This window comes from Hyla sarda, chromosome 4, assembly GCF_029499605.1.
Source record: "Hyla sarda isolate aHylSar1 chromosome 4, aHylSar1.hap1, whole genome shotgun sequence".
NCBI lineage: Eukaryota > Metazoa > Chordata > Amphibia > Anura > Hylidae > Hyla > Hyla sarda.
The window spans coordinates 148,150,263-148,176,832 of record NC_079192.1 but is presented as its reverse complement, the minus strand read 5'-3'; the positions used below and the strand labels follow the sequence as shown (position 1 = coordinate 148,176,832).

Genomic DNA, 26,570 nt, shown 5'->3' with positions numbered 1-26,570 from the left:
CATGACAATACTGAATCAATTAATAGATAACTCTATCTCAATCTCAAGAGCTACAAATACATTTTCTATCTAGATTGGGGGCTACAGAAATATACTACATATGCCTTTGTTGACATCTGTGAATGACAATAAGGGATGAAATATGTCGACACAGGTCCTGGGATAATAAAAAGAGCATTAGCTGGCATAACAAGACTTCAATTTGACATGTTCCAAGGAATTGAAGGATAACACAACTTGGCAATAAGGCTGTACACTCATGTTTGCTACATCTTTATAAATTACAGAAAGGCCAGTGATCTGCAGAGACATGACAAAAAGCTTCTTGTTTTATTCGGATTCCAAGCATCGGCCTGCTGTAATAAGAAATAATGTTGATATAAGATGGCAATGAAAGTATGCCACTCGATTCTATCTTACTTTTTACTGTAATCTTGTGTTCTCCATTTCCAGGATGAGTGAAGATATCCACTTGAACTGAAATTTCTCCAACCGCCCCTTCTGTGGATAGACCTGCAACAGATACGAGGTAAAGGTCAACAAAGTAATCCCAAAGATAGACTTAAACTGCAAAAACTTGAGGCTGCACCTGCTACCAACTTTACACACATATATTAAGAGTTCTCTTTAAAAGGGCACTCTGTCCCTAGACATCTTATCCCCTATCCAAAGGATAGGGGATGAGATGTCTGATCGCGGGGTGCCCGCCGCTGGGGCCCCCTGCAATCTCCTTGCTGCACTCGGTATTTGTTTTGAGCGTAGGGTGCAGCTCCAGAGGCTCGTGACATCACGGTCACGCCCCCTAAATGCAAGTCTATGAGAGGGGGCATGATGGCCGTCATGCCCCTTCCCATAGACTTGCATTAAGGGGGCATGGCCGTAACATCATGAGCAGGGCGTGACCGTGACATCACGAGCCTCTGCCCCACATCGCCAGTCATCCATTATGGAGCAAAGTTTGCTCCGTGCACCGGACGCCTGGGGTGCTGCAGCCGAGATCACTGGGGTCCCCAGCGGTGGGACCCACACAATCAGACATCTTATCCCCTATCCTTTAGATAAGAGATAAGATGTCTAGGGCCGGAGTACAAAATAACATCCAAGAGTCTACACTTTAGAAATTTTAGAATCTAATGGTTAAATGGCATTCTTACTCATACATAATCTTTTATCCATAATTCCATTTTTATATTATAACTGTAATAAAACTAATTCATGAGCAAAATACCCACTTTCATGTTTTATTACAATAGCATGCCCATACTTAGTACTAGAGCGTCTGCGAAATTCAATTGCAATTTTCTTGTGTTTTAACTTTCCAAAGAGATGCTTATAGGAGTTATTGTAGCAATAAACTACAGCATTAAAATCATAAAACAAGGTGGTCACCCATCACTGACTGCTCAAATATTACACATAGCATAGTAGACTTCAACATTCAATTCAAACCATGTAAATGTACTACAGTGGTAAAATGCTGAATGTCAATGCCACACTGTGTATCGGCTTTGTCTAGAGTTTTTATTAAATGTACTATGGATGTGTGGGAATGTCCTCTGGAGTTTTTGTACAGAAAGTGAAGTCAAATTTTTTCTGAGGACACAAAGGGGTATTCCAGGATTTTTTATTGACTATGTTACCGGGGCTGTAAAGTTAGTGTAGTTCATTATATAATGTATTTACCTGTGTTTGATGGTGGTCTCATAGTTCTTATGTGATTTTTGCCCTGATATTCATTTTTAGCTGCATACAAAATGAGTGTTGCCCTGGGTTTTCCCAGGTTGCAGTGTGGTCCGAGACTGGTCAGATGTTAAAGGGTAGCGTGTCTGTGATTCAAAGAGTGGGAAAGAGATCATTCTCCACAGGGCTACAGGGAATTGTAGTTTTAAGCACTACATGCATGGAAGGGAACTCAGCTGTGCTGCAATGGATGGGGTGACTGATGTGCAGGAGGTAGAAAAGTGACCTCACATTTATAAACAAGGGATCCTGGAACTTGTAGTTATAGGCAGGGAATTTAAACAGGAAATAGCCAGTTCACAAAAAGAAAGCAGCAGTGTTATGGTGGACACAAAACACAGCCATTTAGCCCCAATACATGCACAGATCCTTTCTAAGCATGTCTATTACTGTCTGGGAGGTAAATACTAAAGTCATCTTACATAACCCTTTAAGGTTCAGAAAAATAGCATTGGCTTCTGTTTTACCCATTGATATAGACATTACTGAATTTAGTGTATGTCCAGCAGAGGTAGGAAAAGTGTTGGCTTGTACTTTAATAAAGGTCATTAATCATCTCCATTGCTATGAATTTTCTTGAATTATGAGTCCAATTTTTTTTATATGTTACACGTTTTGAGACATGGGTGCCTTTTGTTCATTTTTGTTATGTAAATTTAACTTTTCCCTTATTATTATTGAAGGAACATAAAAGGGGTTGTCCAGAAATGAACAATTTTTTCTAAAAAGCCCCAAGTAAAGTATACTTTGCTATCACAGTATTAATGACACCTAGTTCCCTGTACTCTCAGCTACTTCCAATCCTATGTCCAATGATATGTCAACCCTGCAGGATATGCTCACTTAGCCAATCATTGGTTGCAGCAGTCACCTGCCTCCACCAGTGATTGGCTGAGTGGACAGTTCCTGCAGGGTCAGCAAGTCATGAATAGCAGGGAGAAGACAAGAGCATCAGAAAAGCAGCAGTGGGGATCAGAACAGATGAGTATTCCTTATTGTTGTAATGCCGAGTGCTCCGGGTCCTGCTTCTCCTCCGGAGCGCTCGCGGCGTTACACTCCTGCTTGCAGCGCCCCGGTCAGACTCGCTGACCGGGAGCGCTGCTCTGTGTCTCTCGGCGGGGATGCGGTCCTTCTGCTCAGTCCCAGTGCGCACGGCCCCGCTCTCTAGGGTGCGCACGCCGGGTCTCTCAGATTTAAAGGGCCAGTGCACCACTAATTGGTGCCTGGCCCAATTAGTTCCAACCACTCCCCACACCATAAAAACCCACTTCCCCTTCCTGTCCCTGCCGGATCTTGTTGCCTTGTGCCCTGAGAAAGCGTTTCTGTGTGTTCCATTGCCTGTGTATCCAGACCCTTGCCCCTGACTACGAACCATTGCTGCCTGCCCAGACCTTATGCTACGTCCGACCTTGCTCTTGCCTTGTCCTTGTGTACCGCGCCTGTCTCAGCTGTCAGTGAGGTTGAGTCGCTATCGGGTGGAACGACCTGGGGGTTACCTGCCGCTGCAAGTCCATCCCGCTTTGCGGTAGGCTCTGGTGAAAACCAGTAACCCCTTAGATTCCGTTCCCCTGGTACAGCCCACGCCATCACCTCACTGACACAGAGGATCCACCACCCGTGTCCTCACCGCATACCAGTCCGGATCCTGACAGTAGATCCGGCCATGGATCCCGCTGAGGTCCCGCTGCCCAGTGTCGCTGACCTAACCTCCGTGGTCGCCCCAGCAATTACAGCAGATCGCACTACAAGGACAGCAGTTGACTCAGTTGACCGCTATGCTGCAACAGCTTCTGCCGCAACAACAGCAACCATCTCCTCCGCCAGCTCCTGCATCTCCTCCGCAGCGAGTGGCTGCTCCCAGATTCTGCCTGTCTCTACCAGACAAGTTTGATGGGGACTCTAAACTGTGCCATGGATTCCTGTCCCAGTGTTCCCTACCCCTGGAGATGATGTCAGACCAATTTCCTACAGAACGGTCTAAGGTGGCATTTGTGGTCAGCCTGCTGTCTGGAAAGGCCTTGCCATGGGCTACACCGCTTTGGGACCGCAACGATCCTGCCACTGCTATAATCCAGTCCTTCTTCTCAGAAGTACATAGTATCTTTGAGGAGCCAGCCTGGGCTTCCTCAGCCGAGACTGCTTTGCTGAATCTTGTCCAAGGGAGTTCTTCAGTGGGCAAATACGCCATACTGTTCCGCACCCTCTCCTCTGAGATATCCTGGAATAATGAGGCCCTCTGCGCGACCTTCAAGAAAGGCTTATCCAGTCACATCAAAGATGTCCTGGCCGCACGAGAAATTCCTGCTAACCTGTCTGAACTCATCCATTTGGCCACTCGCATCGACATGCGTTTTACAGAAAGATGCCGGGAGCTTCGTCAGGAAAAGGATCTTGTTCGCACCAGGCGGTTTCCCTCCCAGGTTCCTCTCTTCCAACAATCTTCCTTTGCAATCTGTTCCTGTGCCTCCTGCCGAGGAGGCTATGCAAGTGGATCGGTCTTGCCTGACCCAACAAGAGAGGACTTGCCGTAGGAATGAAAACCTGTGCCTATACTGTGCAAGCACCGAACATTTCCTAAAAGACTGTCCTATTCGTCCTCCGCGTCTGAGAAACACACCCACTCACCTAGTTAACGTAGGAAAGTCATTGCTAGGTGTGAATTCTTCCTCTCCACGATTGGCTTTACCTGTGCGGATTGCTATACCCGCTAATGCTACTTCCTTCTCCGCTGTGGCCTTCTTGGACTCGGGTTCAGCAGGAAGTTTCATTGAAGCCTCCCTACTCAACAGATTCAATATTCCAGTTACCCATCTTGTCAAACCTCTTTTCATTTCATCCGTCAATGGAGAGAGACTGGTCTGAACCGTGCGTTACCGCACTCAACTGCTACTCATGAGTGTTGGAGTTCACCATCATGAACATATTGAATTTTTTATGCTACCCAACTGCACTTCTGAAATTCTTCTGGGCTTGCCCTGGCTCCAACGTCATTTGCCTAGCCTCAACTGGGTCACCGGGGACATTAAGAGTTGGGGATCTTCTTGCCACAAGCGATGTCTCCACCCAGTTTCTTCCTGCCAGGTCTCCATGGCTACTCCATTGCCAGGTCTTCCTAAGGCCTATCAGGACTTTCGGACGTCTTTTGTAAAAAGAAAGCAGAGGTCTTACCTCCACATAGACCCTATGACTGCCCTATCGACCTGCTCCCTGGTACCACACCACCCGTGGTAGGATTTACCCACTTTCTGCCCCCGAAACACAAGCTATGTCTGAGTACATACAAGAAAACCTCAAAAGAGGTTTTATCCGGAAATCTTCTTCTCCAGCTGGAGCTGGATTTTTCTTTGTCGCTAAATAAGATGGATCTCTCCGCCCTTGTATTGATTACCGCGGTCTCAATAAAATTACCGTCAAAAATCGCTATCCTCTGCCTCTCATCTCCGAACTCTTCGACCGACTGTGAGGTGCTAAGATTTTCACCAAACTTGATCTAAGGGGTACATATAACCTAATCCGTATTCGAGCAGGTGATGAATGGAAAACCGCCTTCAATACCAGAGATGGTCACTTTGAATACCTAGTCATCCCCTTTGGTCTATGCAACGCCCCAGCAGTCTTTCAGGACTTTGTTAATGAGATTTTTCAGGACATGCTGTACTCCTGTGTGGTAGTCTATCTTGACGACATCCTAATTTTTTCCTCCAACCTAGAGGAACATCGCCTTCATGTTCGTCAAGTGCTCCAGCGACTACGCAAAAATCAACTTTACGCCAAAATTGAGAAGTGTCTATTCGAACGCAGCAGTCTTCCCTTCCTGGGATACATTGTGTCCGGACAAGGTCTTCAAATGGACCCTGATAAACTTTCTGCGGTAATGGATTGGCCTCGTCCCACTGGCCTGCGAGCAATCCAAAGATTTCTCGGATTTGCAAATTATTATCGTCAATTCATTCCCCACTTCTCCACCATCGTTGCTCCTATTGTAGCACTGACTAAGAAAAATGCTAATCCGAAATCCTGGCCGCCACAGGCGGAGGAAGCCTTTAACCACCTCAAAGCCGCCTTCTCCTCTGCTCCAGTCTTGTCCAGACCAGATCCTCAGAAGCCCTTCTTCTTCGAGGTTGACGCCTCCTCTGTTGGAGCCGGAGCTGTTCTCCTACAAAAATCTGCTAAAGGAAAAAATGTCACTTGCGGATTTTTCTCCAAAACGTTTTCTCCTCCAGAAAAAAACTATTCCATTGGAGACCGTGAACTATTGGCGATTAAGTTGGCCCTTGAGGAGTGGAGCCATCTTCTGGAAGGATCCCTTCACCCCATCACCATCTATACAGATCACAAATATCTGTCTTATCTCCAATCCGCCCAGCGGCTAAATCCTTGCCAGGCTAGGTGGTCGTTGTTTTTTGCCCGTTTCAACTTTCAAATCCATTTTCGTCCCGCAGACAAGAATGTCAGAGCTGATGCTCTATCTCGTACCCCCGATGCCTCTGAAGCCGAGACCCTTCCTCAGCACATCATCCCCCCTGAGTGTCTGATCTCTTCTGCTTCTGCTTCTCTGTTGCCTATCCCTCCGAGAAAGACTTATGTTCCTCCCTGTCTTCGCCTCTGGATCCTCAAATGGGGCCATTCCTCCCTTCTGGCTGGTCACGCTGGAATCAAAAAGACTTTACAGTTGATTGCCAGACACTATTGGTGATCCTCCTTGGAAAAGGATGTGACTGATTTCGTACGAGCCTGTACACGTGACAAGACCCCCTCGTCAGAAGCCTTCAGGTCTTCTCCATCCGCTGCCGGTGCCTGAACAGCCTTGGTCCCACATAGCCATGGACTTCATCACTGATCTTCCTGTATCCCATGGCAACACTGTCTTCTCGGTGGGCGTTGATCGTTTTTCTAAAATGGCTCACTTTATTCCGCTTCCAGGCCTCCCTTCTGCGCCACAGTTGGCGAAGGAATTTTTTCTGCAGATTTTTAGTCTTCACGGGCTTCCCACGCATATCGTCTCGGATAGAGGCGTTCGATGTGTGTCTAAATTTTGGAGAGCTCTCTGTAATCAATTAAAGATTAAATAAAATTTTGCGTCCTCCTACCACCCACAGTCCAATGGACAAGTGGAAACAGTGAACCAGATCCTTGGTGACTACCTGCGACATTTTGTCTCCTCCCGCCAAGATGATTGGGCCGACCTGTTACCCTGGGTTGAATTCTTATACAATTTCAAAAACTCTGAGTCATCCTCCAAGTCTCCGTTCTTTGTGGTGTACGGCCGTCACCCACTTCCCCTTCTCCCCATCCCCACTTCATCTGGAGTTCCTGCCGTAGATGAATTCACCCTGGACTTCTCCTCTATCTGGAAAGAGACTCAAAAATTGCTCTCACTGGCCTCTTCTCGCATGAAGAAACATGCGGATAAGAAGAGAAGAACTCCTCCTGTCTTTGCCCCTGGTGACAAAGTGTGGCTCTCTGCCAAATATATTCGGTTTCGTGTCCCTAGCTACAAGCTGGGTCCCCGTTACCTCCGGCCAATTAGAGTCAAAAGTCAAATCAACTCTGTCTCCTACAAGCTCCATCTTCCTCCTTCTCTTCCTATTCCTAACTCCTTTCATGTATCCCTTCTCAAACCTCTAATTCTTAACCGCTTTTCCCCCAAGGTCACCGTTCCTGCTCCTGTCACTGGGTCCTCTGACGTCTTCTGGGTAAAAGAAATCCTCGCCTCCAAGGTCGTCAGAGGTAAAAAAAAAATGTCTTGTTGACTGGGAGAATTTTGGCCCCGAAGAGAGGTCTTGGGAGCCCGAGGACAATATCCTCGACAAGGAGCTCATCCATAGGTTCCTGGGCTCCAAAAAGAGGGGGAGACCTAAGGGGGGGTACTGTAATGCCGAGCGCTCCGGGTCCTGCTTCTCCTCCGGAGCACTCGCGGCGTTACACTCCTGCTTGCAGCAACCCGGTCAGACTCGCTGGCTGGGAGCGCTGCTCTGTGTCTCTCGGCGGGGATGCGATCCCCGCGGCGGGACGTGCCCGCCCACGGGTCGCATCCCATGTCACTCACCGGCCCTGTCCTTCTGCTCAGTCCCGGCACAAGCGGCCCCGCTCTCTAGGGCGCACGCGCGCCGGGTCTCTCAGATTTAAAGGGCCAGTGCACCACTAATTGGTGCCTGGCCCAATTAGTTCCAACCATTTCCCACACCATACAAACCCACTTCCCCTTCCTGTCCCTGCCGGATCTTGTTGCCTTGTGCCCTGATAAAGCATTTCTGTGTATTCCATTGCCTTTGTATCCAGACCCTTGCCGTTGCCCCTGACTACGAACCATTGCTGCCTGCCCAGACCTTCTGCTACGTCCGACCTTGCTCTTGCCTTGTCCTTGTGTACCACGCCTGTTTCAGCTGTCAGTGAGGTTGAGTCGCTATCGGGTGGAACGACCTGGGGGTTACCTGCCGCTGCAAGTCCATTCCGCTTTGCGGCGGGCTCTAGTGAAAACCAGTAACCCCTTAGATTCCGTTCCCCTGGTACGGCCCACGCCATCACCTCACTGACACAGAGGATCCACCACCTGTGTCTTCCCCGCATACCAGTGTGGATCCTGACAATTGTTTTTATTTTTTTAGTACTTGGGACCCTCTGTAAAAAAATATTATCCCAAACAAGCCCTTTAACACCAAAATATAAACCATTGTAATGTTTTCTGTACAATGTCTCTATATACTAAGTTTGAAATGTCTGAATCTATCTTAACAACAAAGATGTTCTACTTATGAAAGTTATTACGACCAAATTGTTAAATGTAGAGATTTTAGTTGTCTAGACAGGAAACAAGATACTGCTAGATCATTTTTCTTAATTATTCTATGTTATAATGTAGCAGAGTGCTTTGTATCATGGTGCTTCTGCAGGAAAAGGCCATAACACCTAATCTATCAGAAGAGCTTTCTTAGTATCAATAAAAAGAAAACAACTCTCTTTGTGAATATTACTAATCCACTTGATGTGTCTAAAACTCTGCTGAATAGAAATTAACTAATTTTTACACTTTTGCTGATATCTGGCAATAATTCTCTCTCTCTGTGTGTGTATATATATATATATATATATATATATATATATATATATATATATATACATATACATATATATATATATATATGTATAGATATATATTTAAAGAGAATCAATAGCAACATAAAAGCTCTCTCTCTGTGTGTATATATATATATATATATATATATATATATATATATATGCACATTTATTTTGGTATAAAGCATTCAAGGAAAAAAGGTAAACTGACATACAAAATACGTTACTAGCTGAATATATAAATTTATATGTTTACAACAAATGCAGACTGTAATGCATTTTGTTTTTTGAACATGGTCCTAATATGCACAAAGAAAGAAATTGTAAATATCATTGTTTACAGTATTCTGAAATTATGCTTTCAGGACCTTCATAATAAGGGACAAATACACAAAGCTAATACAGCCTTGTAAATATGGCGATGTAATGAGGTGAGAAATCCCAAACTTTACCGACCTTGAATTCAACATTGCAGTCATGTATCATTGCTTTGTTTATACAAGTTTTAACATTATATTGTACATATTTAGAGTAATACTTTGGAAGCTATTAAAATGTAACTTTTTGTAATATATTATAGTGCACCTCTTAAACATAAGGAAGAATCCATAATTTTCATTATAATGGTTAAACATTGTATCTGGTAGTTGCTGGGCACTGTTGATCTGAATAATAAATGTAACAGAATTTGGGCAGAACTGATGTAGCATAGATCTGTAATTTGGAAGTACATTCCCTACTTTATAATCCTGGCTTTATTTAAAAAAAAAGAAAAATGATTCCAACTCTGAATGAGATATAGTCATATAAAGTTCTGTCATATAAAATTCTGACCTTTTCTGTCCTATATAACTATAATAATAACCTATCAACACACACTGGGTCAATATAATGCAAAAATATCTTCATTGATGTATACTATACAGAACAAATCATAAAATCACTTAAAAAATGGAACAGTAGCAGACAGACTACAAAAGCATCTCATTGTGGGTAGTAAGGTGGGTATCTAGTGCAAAAGTATTACAATAACATATACTTCATAGTATGTATACACATGAAAAATGTAATGGCTCTACACAAAATACTAACAATCATGCAGGTGTATCTGAGTATACACACCATAAGGTATTAATGACAAATGCACAAACAACTCAATAAAAAAAGATGACTGCAAGAAAGAGATTAGAAACGCACTGTATGGTATGCTGAATTGCCAGCGGAATGTTAGGACTAAAAAGTATATGGTCACATAACAAGAAAACCGACTAGTGATCCAATTAGTCCTAAAAATTTACAACAGACATATACTGGCAAGCACAGCATCACAGACACGCACCCGGGGGACATCTTACCCACTACAGAGAGCCACCCCAACGCTGTTTCGCACAGAGATTCCTCAGGGTACATGACCTATATAACTTCAGCTTAAACAGCCACTTGAAAAGTTTTTTTCATATGTTATAGTAAACAGTATTCTAAGGCAATTTATTGTAATTAAAAAAAAAATTGCTTTCCTATAGAAAAGTGTTGTTATACCTATGACCACTAAATGTCCCCCTTTAGTGTCAACCAATGTCCTGTCCTGGCTGCAATTACTGAGATGTGGGCAGGACACGCAGGTCTCTGTGAGCTCTCCCAACATTTCAATCCTAGGCAATTTTGGAGCTGGAATGTGACCCAACTGTCACAATAACCTCACAGACAGGCTTGTTACCTAATCGTGAGTGAGGCTGGACACACTTTTTTTTTAATAAAAGTTTGTGACAGGTATCCGTTAAGTACTAAAATAATAAACAATAATTATTATAAACAATAATCCTTTAAAGACAAAGAAATATAGGAAATCCCTTCCATAGTTTATTTTAACTAGGATGCTTAAGAAATATTTTCATTGGGGTAAGTACAATGCCAGGGCAGGGCTAGGGGACATGAGAAAATGTGCACTGTAGTTCTATCTCTTTTACTTTATTATATCTATCTTTATAATAAATAAAGTACCAGCCCTGAAGGATTCCTAAACTAATTGTATCAAAAATGTCTAATGCAGTATCGTAAGTTTATATTTTAATAACACCCAATAGAACAAAGCACATATACCATAAAAACCATAAAAAAAAAGCATAGAAGTATATAAAAATGAAAAAATGAATTCTCTGTCTAAAACCCATTAGATATAAAAAAAGTTTATTATATATATTTTTTTATATTTCAAGCAGGAAATTGTGCATCATAAAGTTTTATACCTAAAACACTGTAATATGGTGAAGGATTCCAAAATCCACTATATATATGTATATGATCCAGGCATTGTATAAAAGATTCAATAGATCATATAGGTTACAGTGCATTCAGTTATCCTTATTCATCAGAATGCCTTATGGCCACTCTAGTAGGGACCATTTGGCTAGCCAATCACTAGACATATAGGGCTCTGTAAATGGTTGTTTAACCCCTTAAGGACGCAGGACGTAAATGTACGTCCTGGTGCGGTGGTACTTAACGCACCAGGACGTACATTTACGTCCTAAGCATAACCGCGGGCATCGGAGCGATGCCCGTGTCATGCGCGGCTGATCCCGGCTGCTGATCGCAGCCAGGGACCCGCCGGCAATGGCCGACGCCCGCGATCTCGCGGGCGTCCGCCATTAACCCCTCAGGTGCCGGGATCAATACAGATCCCGGCATCTGCGGCAGTGCGCGATTTGAATGAATGATCGGATCGCCCGCAGCGCTGCTGCGGGGATCCGATCATTCATAACGCCGCACGGAGGTCCCCTCTCCTTCCTCCGTGTGGCTCCCGGCGTCTCCTGCTCTGGTCTGTGATCGAGCAGACCAGAGCAGAAGATGACCGAAAACACTGATCTGTTCTATGTCCTATACATAGAACAGATCAGTATTAGCAATCATGGTATTGCTATGAATAGTCCCCTATGGGGACTATTCAAGTGTAAAAAAAATTTAAAAAAATGTAAAAGTAAAAGTAAAAAAAAAGTGAAAAATCCCCTCCCCCAATAAAAAAGTAAAACGTCCGTTTTTTCCTATTTTACCCCCAAAAAGCGTAACATTTTTTTTTTATAGACATATTTGGTATTACCGCATGCGTAAATGTCCGAACTATTAAAATAAAATGTTAATGATCCCGTACAGTGAACGGCGTGAACGAAAAAAAAAAAAAAGTCCAAAATGCCTACTTTTTTAATGCATTTTATTAAAAAAAATTATAAAAATGTATTAAAAGGTTTTTATATGCAAATGTGGTATCAAGAAAAAGGACAGATCATGGCGCAAAAAATGAGCCCCCATACCGCTGCTTATACGGAAAAATAAAAAAGTTATAGGTCATTAAAATAAAGGGATTATAAACGTACTAATTTGGTTAAAAAGTTTGTGATTTTTTTAAGCGCAACAATAATAGAAAAGTACGTAATAATGGGTATCATTTTAATCGTATTGACCCTCAGAATAAAGAACACATGTCATTTTTACCATAAATTGTACGGCGTGAAAACGAAACCTTCCAAAATTAGCAAAATTGCGTTTTTCGTTTTAATTTCCCCACAAAAATAGTGTTTTTTGGTTGCGCCATACATTTTATGATATAATGAGTTATGTCATTACAAAGGACAACTGGTCGCGCAAAAAACAAGCCCTCATACTAGTCTGTGGATGAAAATATAAAAGAGTTATGATTTTTAGAAGGCGAGGAGGAAAAAATGAAAAAGTAAAAATTTAATTGTCTGAGTCCTTAAGGCCAAAATGGGCTGAGTCCTTAAGGGGTTAAAAGGAAGTTATCATACTCATATAGGTATAGGCTTGTTGTTATTATGGATCCACTGTCTTGGTTTTCCATCCCATTAATTGGCATTTGAGTACTTTATCTCAGTACTGAGACCTGACTGATACAAAGTCAAAGTTTTTTTTAATTTTTTATAATTGACAAGTCAAATAAATAAGAATAAATACTGGCCCTCACTGATTCCTAAACACATTGCATCAAAAATGTCTCATGCAGTTAAAAGCACATATACAGTAAAAAGCATAACACGAATAAAAGTATACAAAAATATATAACATATTGCTTGTCTACAAACCATTAGATAAAAAAAGGAAGTTCATTAAATAAATAGTATAATGTTGAAAGTGTGAAATTTGGTACCATAACGTTTTATACTCCTTACATATTGTGAAGAATTTCCTGACTTTCACACTGTATATGTATATGATTCAGGCCAGGCACCTTATAATAAATTCAATTGATCGTAAGTGCATTTTGTTATCCTAATTTGTCAGAAAGCATTATGTCTGTTTTGGTAGGGATTTTCTTGCTAACCAACTACCATGCAGACATACACGGCCCTGTAAATGGTTGTTAAATATTGTGATGGGCTTATTGTTATCACAACACGTGAGGTACATGAACATCATGTGCAGGGACATACATGCATTATCCCGGATTTACTATTGTAAACCCAACATGTTTTTTCGAGTTGTGCGCCAGATTCTGGTGCGTTGCGCCAGAAAATTCTGTCTGCGCCGGAAATGAAAAACCCGACCAACTCTCTATTTTACTGAGAAAACACGAAAAAGGGGCGTGTCTGTCAGGAAAAGGGGGCGTGGTCACAGAACAGTGGCGTGTTTCCGACATTTTCACAAAAACCCGACATATTTACTAAGGTTTCAACAGAAATTGTGGTGGATCACAATCTAGCAATTGTCCTCGAGTTTCTTAAAACTGACCAGTTTTTGTCGGGTTATTTTAGCGCAAAGTGTCTGCGACATGTCTGCGCCAGTCTGCGCCAGTGTGCGACAGTGTGCAACAGTGTGTGCCAGGAAAATCTGACAAACCCGACATTGCACTGTGAAAAGCCGAAAAAGGGGCATGGTCTGTTGCAAAGGGGAGTGGTCATCCCAAAAAGGGGTGTGGTTTTACAACCCAACCTATTTACGATTGAATTCACAGAAAATCCTGTGGATAAATGGTTGGAAATTTCCACCTAGGAAAAGCTGGTCAGAAAATTTTCCCTAAATTCCCTAAATAAGGTGGAATCCTGCAAATCTGAAACAACATTTCCCACTAGTAAAAACCTGACACTCTTAGTAAATGAGACCCCCTGATTATTAAGGCTGCCTCTACAAGGAAATACATGTATAAGTTTTTCTCTGGGACTCAGGTCTGAGCCGTGCTCTGGTCTGAGAGCTGCTGTTTTAAGATGTGCTGGTTAAAGAGGAGTTTTAATAAACAGGAGTTTGAAAGCAGGAGTTGGAGAGTGTTACTTTCCTTACACTGTAGGAACTTTAGACTCACAAGGTCTAGAGAGAATTTAATTGTAATATTTACTGTTTGTTTTGGGCTGTTAATCTGTGCAATCCCCAAAACTAAGATGTCCTCCTTGTTCAAAAATGCTATCCAGTGTACATCTTGCTCAATGTATACACATCTTGAACAACAGTTTGAGGGTGCATACTGCTGTGTGAGATGTGTGTGAGTTGTTAATTTAGAAGCCCTGATCCCGGATCTAGAAGAACAACTGGCAACACACCGGTTCCGTTGACAATATGGAGAGGAATCTGCTGCTCACTCTCTGGGGGAGAAGGGGAGGAGGAGAGCAGGATGGAGGTGCAGGCCGATCAGGCAGCTAGCTTGGTCACAGTTAGAAAACGAGGTAGGGGGAAAAGTGTCAGGGAGGTTAGTTCTGATCTAGCACACCCCAAAAAGTTTGTCCGGTTGACAGATGAGGGGGATGTTAGTTCAGAGTTAGCGATGCTGCAGCAAAACACTGCCTCTGACAGCCAGAGGGGTGTCTGCTCCAGTAAGGAGGGAAGGAGGAGTGCAGGGCAGGCCAGACTGGTACTGGTAGTGGGTAACTTTATTATTAGGTGGACAGACAGGGGGATTTGTCACTAAGAATAGGATCGCCGAACAGTGTGTTGTCTGCCTGGTGCTAGAGTTTGGCATATCACAGATTGGGTTGACAGGTTGTTGGGTGGGGCTGGAGATAACCCAGCGGTCATGGTAAACATTGACACCAATGACAAAGTTAAAGGTAGGTGGAGTGTCCTTAAAATTATTTCAGGGAGTTATTCAACAAGCTTAAGGCAAGGACCTCCAAGGTAGTTTTTCTGAAATATTACCTGTATCACGGGCCACGCCAGAGGGGCAGCAGGTGATAAGGGAGGTAAACAAGTGGCTCGGATACTGGTGTAGGAAGGAGGGGCTTTGGTTCACGGAGAACTGGGCCGACTTTACTGTCGGATACCGGCTTTACGTTAGGGACGGGCTGCACCTTAATGGGGAGGGTGCAGCTGTGCTTGGCCAGAAGGGTGGAGGAGTGTTTCAAGGAAATCTGTCACCAGTGTCACCAGCACTAACCTGTCTGTACCGACAGGTAGTGCAGGTGACACTGATGACAATGGTACTTACCTTGTCCCGTTCTGTGCAGGGGATCTCCAGTAATCTTCTCTGGTAAGCTTCAGCTCCGGCCCTGCTTGGGGCACAGGCGGAGCTTAGTGACATCACCGCTGCTGTTCTCTAGTAGAGGGACCCAGCAGAGGTGTTGTCACTAAGCTCCACCCATGCCTCAAGCCACTGCTGCTCTCTGCTGGGTCTCGCAGCAGCGGTGACATCATTAAGCTCTGCTCATGCCCCAAGCTGGCCTGGAGCTGAAGCTTAAAAGAGAAGATTACCGGAGATGCCCGGCACGGAACGGGACAAGGTAAGTACCATTGTCATCAGTGTCACCTGCACTACCTGTCGATACCGACAGGTTGGTGCAGGTGGCACTGATGACAGATTTCCTTTAAACTGGGGGGGGAAGATAGTGTAGAAAGGGAACTGGGGATAGGTAATAAAACTGGGGGTGGAGTGGAGGGAGGGGTTAGATCAGTCATAAGTGATCAGAGGAAAGAAAATAGGAAAGAAAATATGTATACTAATGCCAGAAGCCTCAATAATAAGATGGAGGAACTGGAACTATTAATGTTGGAGGAAGACTATGATATAGTGGGGATAAGTGAGACATGGCTGGATGCAAGCTATAACCGGCAGTTAATGTAGAGGGATACATACATAATGTCCAGGAATGACATACAAGTAAGAAAGGGGGAGGGGTTTGCTTAAACGCAAAATCCTGTCTTAGGCCCATTCTGCGTGATGACATTGGTGAGGAAAATGATCATGTGGAGTCTCTGTGGGTGGAAATAAGGGGAGGGGGTAAGAATAAGAAGTTACTGATAGGGGTTTGTTATAAGACACCAAGTATAACAGAAGCAGTGGAAACCAACTTATAGGACAAATAGATGGGACAACAGAGAAGGGGAAGTTATTATTATGGAGGACTTTAACTATCCTGACATTGACTGGGAAGCTGAAACCTGTAGGTCCAGCAAGGGAAACAGATTTTTGGCAATAATAAGGGACAATTACCTGTCCCAACTAGTGCAGGACCCAACAAGAGGTAGGGCGCTTCTGGACCTTATAATAACCAATAGGCCAGACAAAGGTAGAGGGTCATCTTGGTAATAGTAACCACAACATAATAAGTTTTTGTTTATCCTATAAGAGGAGGTCTACTAAAAATTGCAACAGAGAGAAGGATTGCCTAAGAAAGTTAAAAGAACCCCAAAATATTCTTCACCAACAGAAATAATAAGCAATTTTTATCTGTAAATGTTGTCCCCATAAGAAATAATTTCAGTGTAATGGTGGAGGAGGAGGAAGATAAGTCAATCTACTAAATTACTTCTTCTCTACTGTATTTACAACGGAAAATCCAATGTCAGATAACAGTGGAAGGAACAAAGTAAATTCTACTGCAAATCTCACCTTTTTAAACCAAGAAAAAGTATGGTGCCGACTTAGTAACATAAAAACACACAAATCACCGGGCCAAGATGGCATCCATCCCAGGGTTTTTCAAGAATTAAGTACAGTGCTAGACAGACCCTTCTTCCTTATATTTAAGCCACTGTCAATAAAATTATTTTCTTGCATATGATACAGCAGGTTAAATAAATAAGATTTGTAATTTACCCCCTGAAAAATATTCCATCTGCTCAAAAGCACAGATTTTGGTCTCTTGGCAGGAGACCACACTCAGGAAGTGTGGTCTCGCCATAGACAGTAAAGTTATGCAAAACAAATTGTACAATTATGTGCTAAATAATATGACTTGGGGTACTGGTGGGCACTAACAAAGTCATGGGGTGTATCAAGGCATAGAGGCCCGTGACAATGACATAGTTTTGCCTCTGTATAAATCACTAGTCAGACCACATATGGAGTATTGTGTCCAATTCTGGGCGCCTGTATATAAGAAGGGCATGACTGAACTGGAGAGGGTGCAGAGGAGGCCAAAAAAGATAATTGATGGTATGGGAGGATTACAGGACCAGGACAGGTTATCAAGCTTGGGGTTATTTAGTTTAGAGAAAAGACGGCAATTTGATCACAATGTACAAATATATGAATGGACAGTACAGAGATCTTTCTAGTGATCTTTTCATACCTAGGCCAATAACCATGACAAGGGTGCACCCTTTACATCTAGAGGAAAGAAGGCTTCACCATCAGCACAGGCAGAGATTCTTTACCGTAAGAGCAGTGAGACTATGGAACTCTCTACCACATGATGTTGTGATGTCTGACTCAATAAACAAGTTCAAGGGGGGCTTGGATGTTTTTCCAGAAATATAAAACATTACAGGTTATGGATAATAGATTTATGTGGATAGAACACTGATCCAGGGATTTATTCTGATCACCATATTTGGGTCGGGAAGGAATTTTTTTCTGTCATGGGGCAATTGGCATCAGCCTCATGGGGGGTATTTGCCTTCCTCTGGATCAACACAGTAGGGTTTTAGGTTGAACTCGATAGACTCTTGTCTTTTTTCAACCTTACAAACTATGTTACTATGAGATTGAAAGAGCATTATTTTACGATAATATGAAAGTAGTGGTGAATTGTCTTTTAGTTGTATACAATGGACAATAAATCAAAATTGAGAATTCCGCAAAAGGAAGTAAGGATTTCCAACCAAAATAAATTTAGTTCTCATAATCTGAATTAAAGGGGATTTCCAGGAGTAGAAAGACAGAGTTTTCTTCTTCAAAAAGTAGGACCACACCTGTTCTCAGGTTGTGTATGGTATTGCAGCTCAGTTCCGTTAAAGTGAATGCAACCAAGTTGTAATGCCACTCAGGAGAAATGTGGTGCTGTTTTGGGGAGAAATTAGCTCTCTTTTTCTGGACAATTCCCTTTAGAGAACTATCTGAGCTGGTTCAGAAATCCACTTCAGATGTTCCCAATTTTTTTTTAAAGGTTAAATAAGGAATTAAAACCTATATGAGAGACCATATGCTTCTCCTAGCAGGACTAATAAGGAAAATGACAATTCATCTATGATACTATTACTGCACCAAGCAGAACTAACACAGCGCTTATTACATGGCTGAGCACTTTGCAGGCACATTGAGCACATACTCAGACTTTGGGATATCACAGGCAGGAGAGTGTGCCCTGAAATAGGACATCAGGTGCACCTGGGAGAGAACTGAATCAAACCACATCAAACTGAATTGCTCCCATTGCTCTTAGCAATCTTTAATTGAGCAGTGAGTCAAAGATCACTGAGAGTCGAGGAGCCATGTGTGCTGCTGCACGCTTCTCCCCATTCATTCTCCTGATTGGTGGGAGTTTTGGCACCGAGACCCTGACTGATCAACCCTTTGCTATGTCTAAAGTTTTTTTTTAAAAGACAGTGACACTTCGGAAACTTCAGATACATTATTGTGTTAAAGGGATATTCTGGTCAAAGACATCTTATCTGTGCAGGACCCGCATTCTATGTGGGTCTGCAGCACCCATCTTGGAAACGTCTGTTCTTCCGGGACTGGACATCATGCCTTGCCCCCTTGTGACATCATGCCACGCCCCCTCTATTCATGTCTATGGGAGGGGGCCATGCTCCCTCCCATAGACATGAATGGAAGGGGCGTAGCGTGACATCATGAGGGGCTGTAGTGTGACGTCACGTCTCCAGTCCCGGAAACATAGAGGTTTCTGAAACTGGAGAGGCAGCATAGAATGTGGGTGCAGCACAGAGATTGTGGGGGGTCCCAGCGGCGGGCCCCCCTGCAATCAGACATCTTATCCCCTATCCTTTGGCTGGAATACCCCTTTAACAGGGGACAAGAAGATACTGGATAAGATGTCTTTGGCCAGAATACCCCTTTAAGAGGGTTCAGAATTTGTCATGACAGGGTGAGCCACCTCAATTATTTATGTATTTATTTATTTGTAATATCTATCTTTCTATAGAGTGAAGATATTAGTTTACCTTACCTCTTTATTTTGGACACAAATAATATTAAGCACTGTGTTTCCACAGCTTGTTTGCTTAGAATGAAGTCGAATGAAATGGCTCCATGACAACCTGGAGGCGCCAAAGGCTGTTAATTTTAGATCTGGCTAGAAACTCACATTCACATGTAAAGCATCCGCCCATCAATGTTAAAATGGATGCCTGCCTTGTCACACAATGGCAAGTAATAAAAGATGTATAGCAGTAATGAAACACAAAGTCTCAATTAATCTGAAAGAAAGTCAATGTTGTATTGATTATCATGTACATGAGTCCAGTACAATCTGGATGTGGATAATAGAATCTGACATGGCCTCTTTGGTGGCCTCACTCATTTACCTCCAGAAGGTGTGGCGGGGGCTGAGAATACACATTCAACTGAACGTTTATCACACTTTTAGTCGATAAATGGAAGTTAATGAAGAAAATAAATGTATTTATTAAAATAAACAATCTCCACAACTAATTCATGTAGTTATAAATGATCATCTGTTGAGTTCTAGTTCCTCCTGGACTATGTCTTATGAGTCTGTCTTCTGTATAGTAATTAGGTTAAAAAAATCTAATCTCAGATAGGTCCCAAGTTTTCAAACGACTGAATTTCCGGCCATCTGGCAGAATTCTGTGTAAAGGTTTGACAGTCTTGTTTTTAGGGAACAGTTGTTAAACAATGGTAAATTTACAGGAACAGATGGATTAATCTGGCTGAGGGATATTTGCTTTAAAAAGAAGCTGTTTTTTCAGCTTGGAGTGAAAAGCTGTGGCAGTGTCCCATAGACTGTAACCCTTTCTGTAGTCTCAGTATTATAGAAATACGAGAAATCAATGCTGCTATTGCTATGATGTTCCAAGGTGACCAGTTTACACAAAATATGATATCAAATCCTCATATACCAGAATGGCTAACTTCAATAAGTTCAAAATGCACAAACACGTTGTTGGTTATATTGGAGAGTCATCGTGATCTGGTCATATATATTACATATTTATCTGCAGCTTGTTGGTAGATCTAGCCTAAGCTTAATGAACCGGTGTGTTAACCAAACCTGCCAATTTAGGCGGACTATCCGTACATTGGGGACTCTTAACTCTCTCCCAATGGCAGGCATTGGACAGAGAAGCATTGGGTATGTCAGAATTTTACTGCCAGGTCATTTTCTTCCAGCCACCACATTAGGAATCTGGTAGTGGCTTTTCCTTCTGCTCATTGAGAAGAGATGCATACTCAACTGAGTGTGCATGTGTATAGGAGGCTCAGCAGAGATACCGGTAGTCCTCTCTGTGGACAGCTATTTTATGCAGCAGATGGAGTCCCTTCGCTCTGTCACCCTATTGATGCATCATCTATAGCACCCCCTCTGCAGTACTAGGATGGGCTGAGTGGCTGCTATAATTTCATGTTCACCACTGGGAGGTTGACACCAATCACACTCATCTTCCAGGAAATTATATTCTAGTGAATTTATTAAAGGAGTAGTCTACTAGTCTACTTAAAAGTATTTCCAGTCCGTGGTGATCGGGCTGCAAAAAAAATAAATAATTTTTTTTTTTAACTCACCTTTCTTTGTTCTCCCGTAGCACCACTACAGCTGTTCTGTCCTCCGGTCCTGTCTTCTTCCGTGTGCACGGATCGTCACATTGCGCTATCATCGGCCGCAGCAATGTCCTGCCTCGGTTGGTGATAGGCTGAGCGCAGTGTGATGATCCGTGAACGCAGAAGAAGGAAGAAGACCGGACCGGAGGACAGAACAGCTTTAGTCACTCTACGGGGAAACAGAGAAAGATGAGTTAAAGTTTCTTTTCTTTTTTTTTGCATCCTAGGCACAACGGACTGGAAATACTTTTCAGTAGACTATTCCTTCAAGTATCGGCGTGGGTTAAGTAAGGACGCATCCGTATGAATAAATTGCCATCTTGATACTGTAGGGTATAAACTCATATCAATATGTCATTGCTCATATGCTTTTAAGAGGTAACATGTTAAAAAAAGTTTTTTTTTAAATCTGATTTTAATAGGATATAGCAGGATTCTGGTCCTAAACTAAATAATGTACAGCAGGGTATATAAGTTATTTATGCTGCAATTCAAGCATTCCAGCAATAGTGACTTGCAGTTTTGTTCTGGTAGAAAAAAAAATCCAAAATGAAAAATAAAGGAGGTTACAAGAGATGAGGGAGGGACTTTTTAACATAGTTGACAACCTTCCTAAAGACATATTAACTGGTAAATAAATCCCAGCTTTCAAAAATCTCCCCTGTAATGTAAATGCAATAAATAAATAAATTGGTTAATAATTTTTAACTTCTTATCTTCTCACAAATAATTAATCATATGAAGGTTTGATCATAGCTTTCCCATCACCATCTACTGTTTAGCACAGAAACACAATAAAAAGAAGCAGAGGTTGAAAAGGGTTACACCCCGACCCACCATTTTACCGTGGGTTCTGAGCCACTTATTACTGTCCTGAACTTCACAACAAATGAAGAGGAAGAAGGTTGTACTGGCCAACTGCAACCAAAGATTGTATCCACCCTATCTTCACTGCACAAGATAAATAAAAGTAGAAACCAGTTAAATTGTAGTTGATGCCATTCATTATTTTCTACTTGTTATAAGAAATATGAGATGTCAGTGCTATCCTTGTTTTTGCTATGATCACTCTCTATTACTTACACTTAATTTATTTATCACATTTCTTTTTGCTTTTTTATGGACAAATTATTGCTCTCAGAAAGTAAATTAGACCTGACAGATTGCTATGGCACTGCAATGTGAGAACAGCATAGAATTTAACTAGTAAGTACATTACTGCTTCTTCATTCGGACCCTGCTGGTATTTTTAGAGATAGGAAAACCTTATAGGCAACTTTAGAATACTGGAAGACTTTTCTGCAAAACACCTTTAAAACTTCTGGCAGCAGTTGTGATCAGCACCATAACTGCAACTTTTAAAGATTAGCTGCTAATCTCCTGCTTTCTATCATACAGCCATTAAAAGGGTTATCCAGGAACAGAAAAACAGAGCTAATGTCTTCCAAAAAACGGTTCCACATTTGTCCCCAGGTTGTGTGTGATATTACAACTTGGCTCCATTCACTTCAAGGGCACTGAGCTGCAGAACCACACCCAGCCTGGGGACAGACAGGGAGTGGTTTATGAAAGAAGTTAGCTCTGTTTTTCTATTCCTGGATAACTCCTTTAAAGGAAAAAAACATTTCTTCCTGCAGCCAACACAAGGGGGAAATTACTGAAGACAGATATATACAGCTCTAATACAACTAAATAATAAATCAAAATTACCATTACAGGTGTATGCAGACAACCAGATCTTAATAATATAACTCTTTGGCTGTGTAGAGCAGAGCTTTAACCCATATAAAGATATATTATGGAATAATTGACATAGGCTTATGGACGTGGATTCAGACTTAGGCAAAAGCAACAATAATATTTATATGTGCTTAGAATCCTATATTTTATTTAGTGCTAGCACAAGTTGCAGCAGGAATACTGAGCTGACGATAATTGCTATTTGAGCAGGCACTTTTAATACAAATGGGTCTTTGCACAGTGTGAGTAAAGTACTGAAGACCCACCAGTGGAATTAATACCCAATTTACCGTATACAATTTATCTATAATTGTGGATAAATATGAAGGAGAGGTAGCTCAAACCACAAGACCAAGTTGAAAACATAAAAAGTGCTAGTATATAAAGTCGCGTATCCTGTGCGACCTGTTCTATACAATTTTTCTATAATTGTACTACTTTAATAAAATCATCATGTCTAAAATTGTCTTATTCTGATCCCTATAACTTTTCTAATTTTTTCATAAACAAGGTTGTGTCAGGGGTAATTTATTTCAGCCATGATGTTTACTTTTTATCTGTATATTTTTTTTTTTATGGGACTTTTTAGAGGCACATCTGATGTCATCTAGGGGTTAAACATTGTTATACTTCCACCCTTTAATTTCATCCATAAAAACATATGCAAGTGTATATAAGGTAAGATGGGATAAATCATTCTTGTGTTCACCAGTGTTTGTAGAAAAAAAATCTAATCAAGTTAGTGTCCCTCCCTATATCCAAGATTCGGAACAAATAAGGAAAAAGATGTATTCATATTTTGCTTTATTATAGATAATCCGCTTTCTAGAAGATTTCATTTGCTCTTGTATATGGAACACATGATTGAATTGCTCTCCTTACAATAAAAACACGCAATTCATTATACAATGAATGCAATCTAATTCTGTGAAACAATTTATAGAATACAGAACTTATCACACTAAGTGAAAAATCTTTGTTACGTTTACAACAGGTCAAAAATGTCAAACGGATTGCAACAACATAAAACAAATGAACAGACCACCTTCATTGTTAGCAAAGGTTAAAAAGAAACATTACAATGCACCAGGGGCCGTAGGTTTATGGGAGGAACTGATTGAAAGATGGGAATATGATTAAGGTCACTGCTGCATATTTTATAACATACAACCATTTTCAGTGCAATTCTAATTCACTTTGTCAATATCTGTTTTATCGGTTATAACTCAGGGCACAGGATCTTTATTGCTAAAAAGACGTGATTTATTTATGGAAAGATTTTGGGGGTAATTTAGTAAGACTAGTGTGTCACACTAGTATAGGATTGCACTGAATTTATTAAAAGGTGCATAAATCCAGGCACATGGGAGGCTGTATATGCCGCAGTCTCAGAAATGTAATCCAGCATAGAGCTGGCATAGATGTCGGGAGGAAATTGTAGTAAACTCTGCGTTTGGGCGGCCACGTTCCCTTGCGCAAAACCACACCCATTTGTGTTAAGCCTTAGCCACTTGGTGAGCACTGCACAAATCAGTAAAAATATATGACATTTTGCAATAATCAAGTAAGATCTTTCCCAATCCTAATGTCACACACCATGTATCACATGTTTGTCTAACAAAGCAATCTATCACAGCACAATAAACCATCAATGAAGTGGTTATCCAGGACAATATTAATGATAACTGTCATCTAAACAGATGTATATTATTATAATATCTATTTACTGATTGGTGTGAAGAAATCAACTGTGGGAGCAATTATTAGAAAATGGAAGACATACAAGACAACTGATAATCTTCCTCGATCTGGGGCTCCACGCAAGATCTCACCCCGTGGTGTATAAATTATCACAAAAATGGTGAGCAAACATCCCAGAACACCACAGGGGGACCTAGTGAATGACCTGCAGAGAGTTGGGACCACAGTAACAAAGGCTACAATCAGTAACACACTACGCATCATGCAGTGCCAGACATGTCCCCCTGCTTAAGCCAGTACATGTCCGGGCCAGTCTGAAGTTTGCTAGAAAGCATTTGGATGATCCAGAAGATGATTGGGAAAATGTCATAAGGTCAGATGAAACCAAAGTAGAACTTTTTAGTAAAAACTCAACTCATCGTGTTTGGAGGAAAAAGAATGCTGAGTTGCATCCAAAGAACACCATACCTACTGTGAAGCATGGGAGGGGAAACATCATGCTTTGGGGCTGTTTTTCTGCAAAGGAACCAAGACGACTGATCCGTGTAAAGAAAAGAATCAAAGAGGGCCATGCATCGTGAGATTTTGAGTGAAAACCTCCTTCCATCAGCGAGGGCATTTAAGAAGAAACGTGGCTGGGTCTTTCAGTATGACATTGATCCCAAACTCACCACATGGGCAACGAAGGAGTGGCTTTATAAAAAGCATTTCAAGGTCCTGGAGGGGCCTAGCCAGTCTCCAGATCTCAACCCCATAGAAATTTTTTGAGGGAGTTGAAAGCCTGTGTTGTCCAGCGATAGCCCCAAAACATCCCTGCTCTAGAGGAGATCTGCATGGAGGAATGGGCCAAAATACCAGCACCAGTATGTGAAAACCTTGTGAAGACTTACAGAAAACGCTTGACCTCTGTCATTGCCAACAAAGGGTACATAACAAAGTATTGAGATGAACTTTTGTTATTGACCAAATTTTTATTTTCCACCACCATCTGCAAATAAGTTCCTTAAAAATTAGACAATATGATTTCATGGATTTTTTACACAATTGGTGGCTGACTAAATATTTTTGCCCCACTGTAAACATTCTAAATAAATGAGAAATTTGTGGAGCAATTGTCATTTTTTTGCATGAGCAAACAAGGCAATAGCTCAAATTAATAATGCTTTGACTCAATGAAGCTGTTGACACCTGTGCTTATTTTGGATTCAATGCTTGGAAATGAATCACCCTGATCCAGATGACTTTGCATCACAAGCTACTGAGGAGGAGTTGCTGAGTACAGTATCTGTTCTAGCTGCCAAAAAGTTAAGTGTTGACAATATTTATTAAACTGTGTAGATGATATTCTCTTATGTGTGAAGCTACAATACTTTTAGCAAAAAAATAGCTGTTAATATTATCTTGCTTCACAGAACTCCTGCACTAGTTGTTATTATACAGGACGTGTAGGACCAAGCCAGGTTCTTATGAGGAACTATAGAGACACCTTGAGTATGAGCCTTACCTTAGCCTGTCGGAAAAATATTCTGCACCCTTTAAGATAAAGTCAGGAATCCCTTTTCTAGTCTGAGAGAGTAATATTTACACCAGGTCCTCTTAGCATCCCGTAACCTTGGTGGATCTCTGGTTGGGTTTAGACATTCTTGTTCCACTGGGAGTTAACTGGTGTAAGGCTAGGTTTCCACACAGTTTTTTAAGGCATTTTTGGAAAAAATGCCACTGCAGTCAGAATTGGATCGAGAAGGAAGTCCTTTTTTTTTTATATTTTCCATTCCTTTTGAATATGCCTCTGTCTTTGTCGCAAAAACTGCAGTGGCAGTTTTCAAAAAAACTTCAGATATAACCTAGCCTTCATCTCATTGAGAACACCTACAGACTGTAATAAGTGAACTCTGCACCACCTTTTGCTCTTTTGTTTCTGTTGAAACTGTGCCTCCAGTGTAATTCAAGTTACCTTGAATTACACTGCTCTCTGGGATGGTCCTTCTTTCTCCCACTTTCTTTCTCAAATCTTCACTACTTTATATAGAAATGGGCATGTTGGCCCAGGGAACCCGGTCTTGCTCAGAACTTTGTGGTAAAAGCAGCTCACATAACTTTAAAATTCTGCGAGGCTCAGCTCATGTGAGCCTGACGATGGTGCTATTATAGCAGAAGGGATAAGGAACACATGGGATTTTGGCACCTGAATGTATGATAGGATGAGTAAGTAACATTGAGGTGACGTCAGGGTAGCTCGGCATACCTTGCAGCAAACAACAACATCACATGACCCCAGATTAGCCAATCATTGTTTGTATTATGTCACCTACATCTCCCAGGCAAATCAGGAGACAGCATAGGGGTGGGTTTA

The 26,570-nt window shown here is 41.7% G+C and overlaps 1 protein-coding gene across 1 annotated transcript in view; it reads right to left on the bottom strand.

Annotated features, from left to right (window-relative positions):
* UNC13C (unc-13 homolog C) overlaps positions 1-26,570 on the bottom strand; it is a 627,474-nt gene that overhangs the window by 29,086 nt on the left and 571,818 nt on the right. Inside the window, exon 32 of the mRNA XM_056572349.1 lies at positions 421-513. Within this exon, the coding sequence (XP_056428324.1) occupies positions 421-513 (93 nt within the window). The remainder of the gene's footprint in view (positions 1-420; positions 514-26,570) is intronic.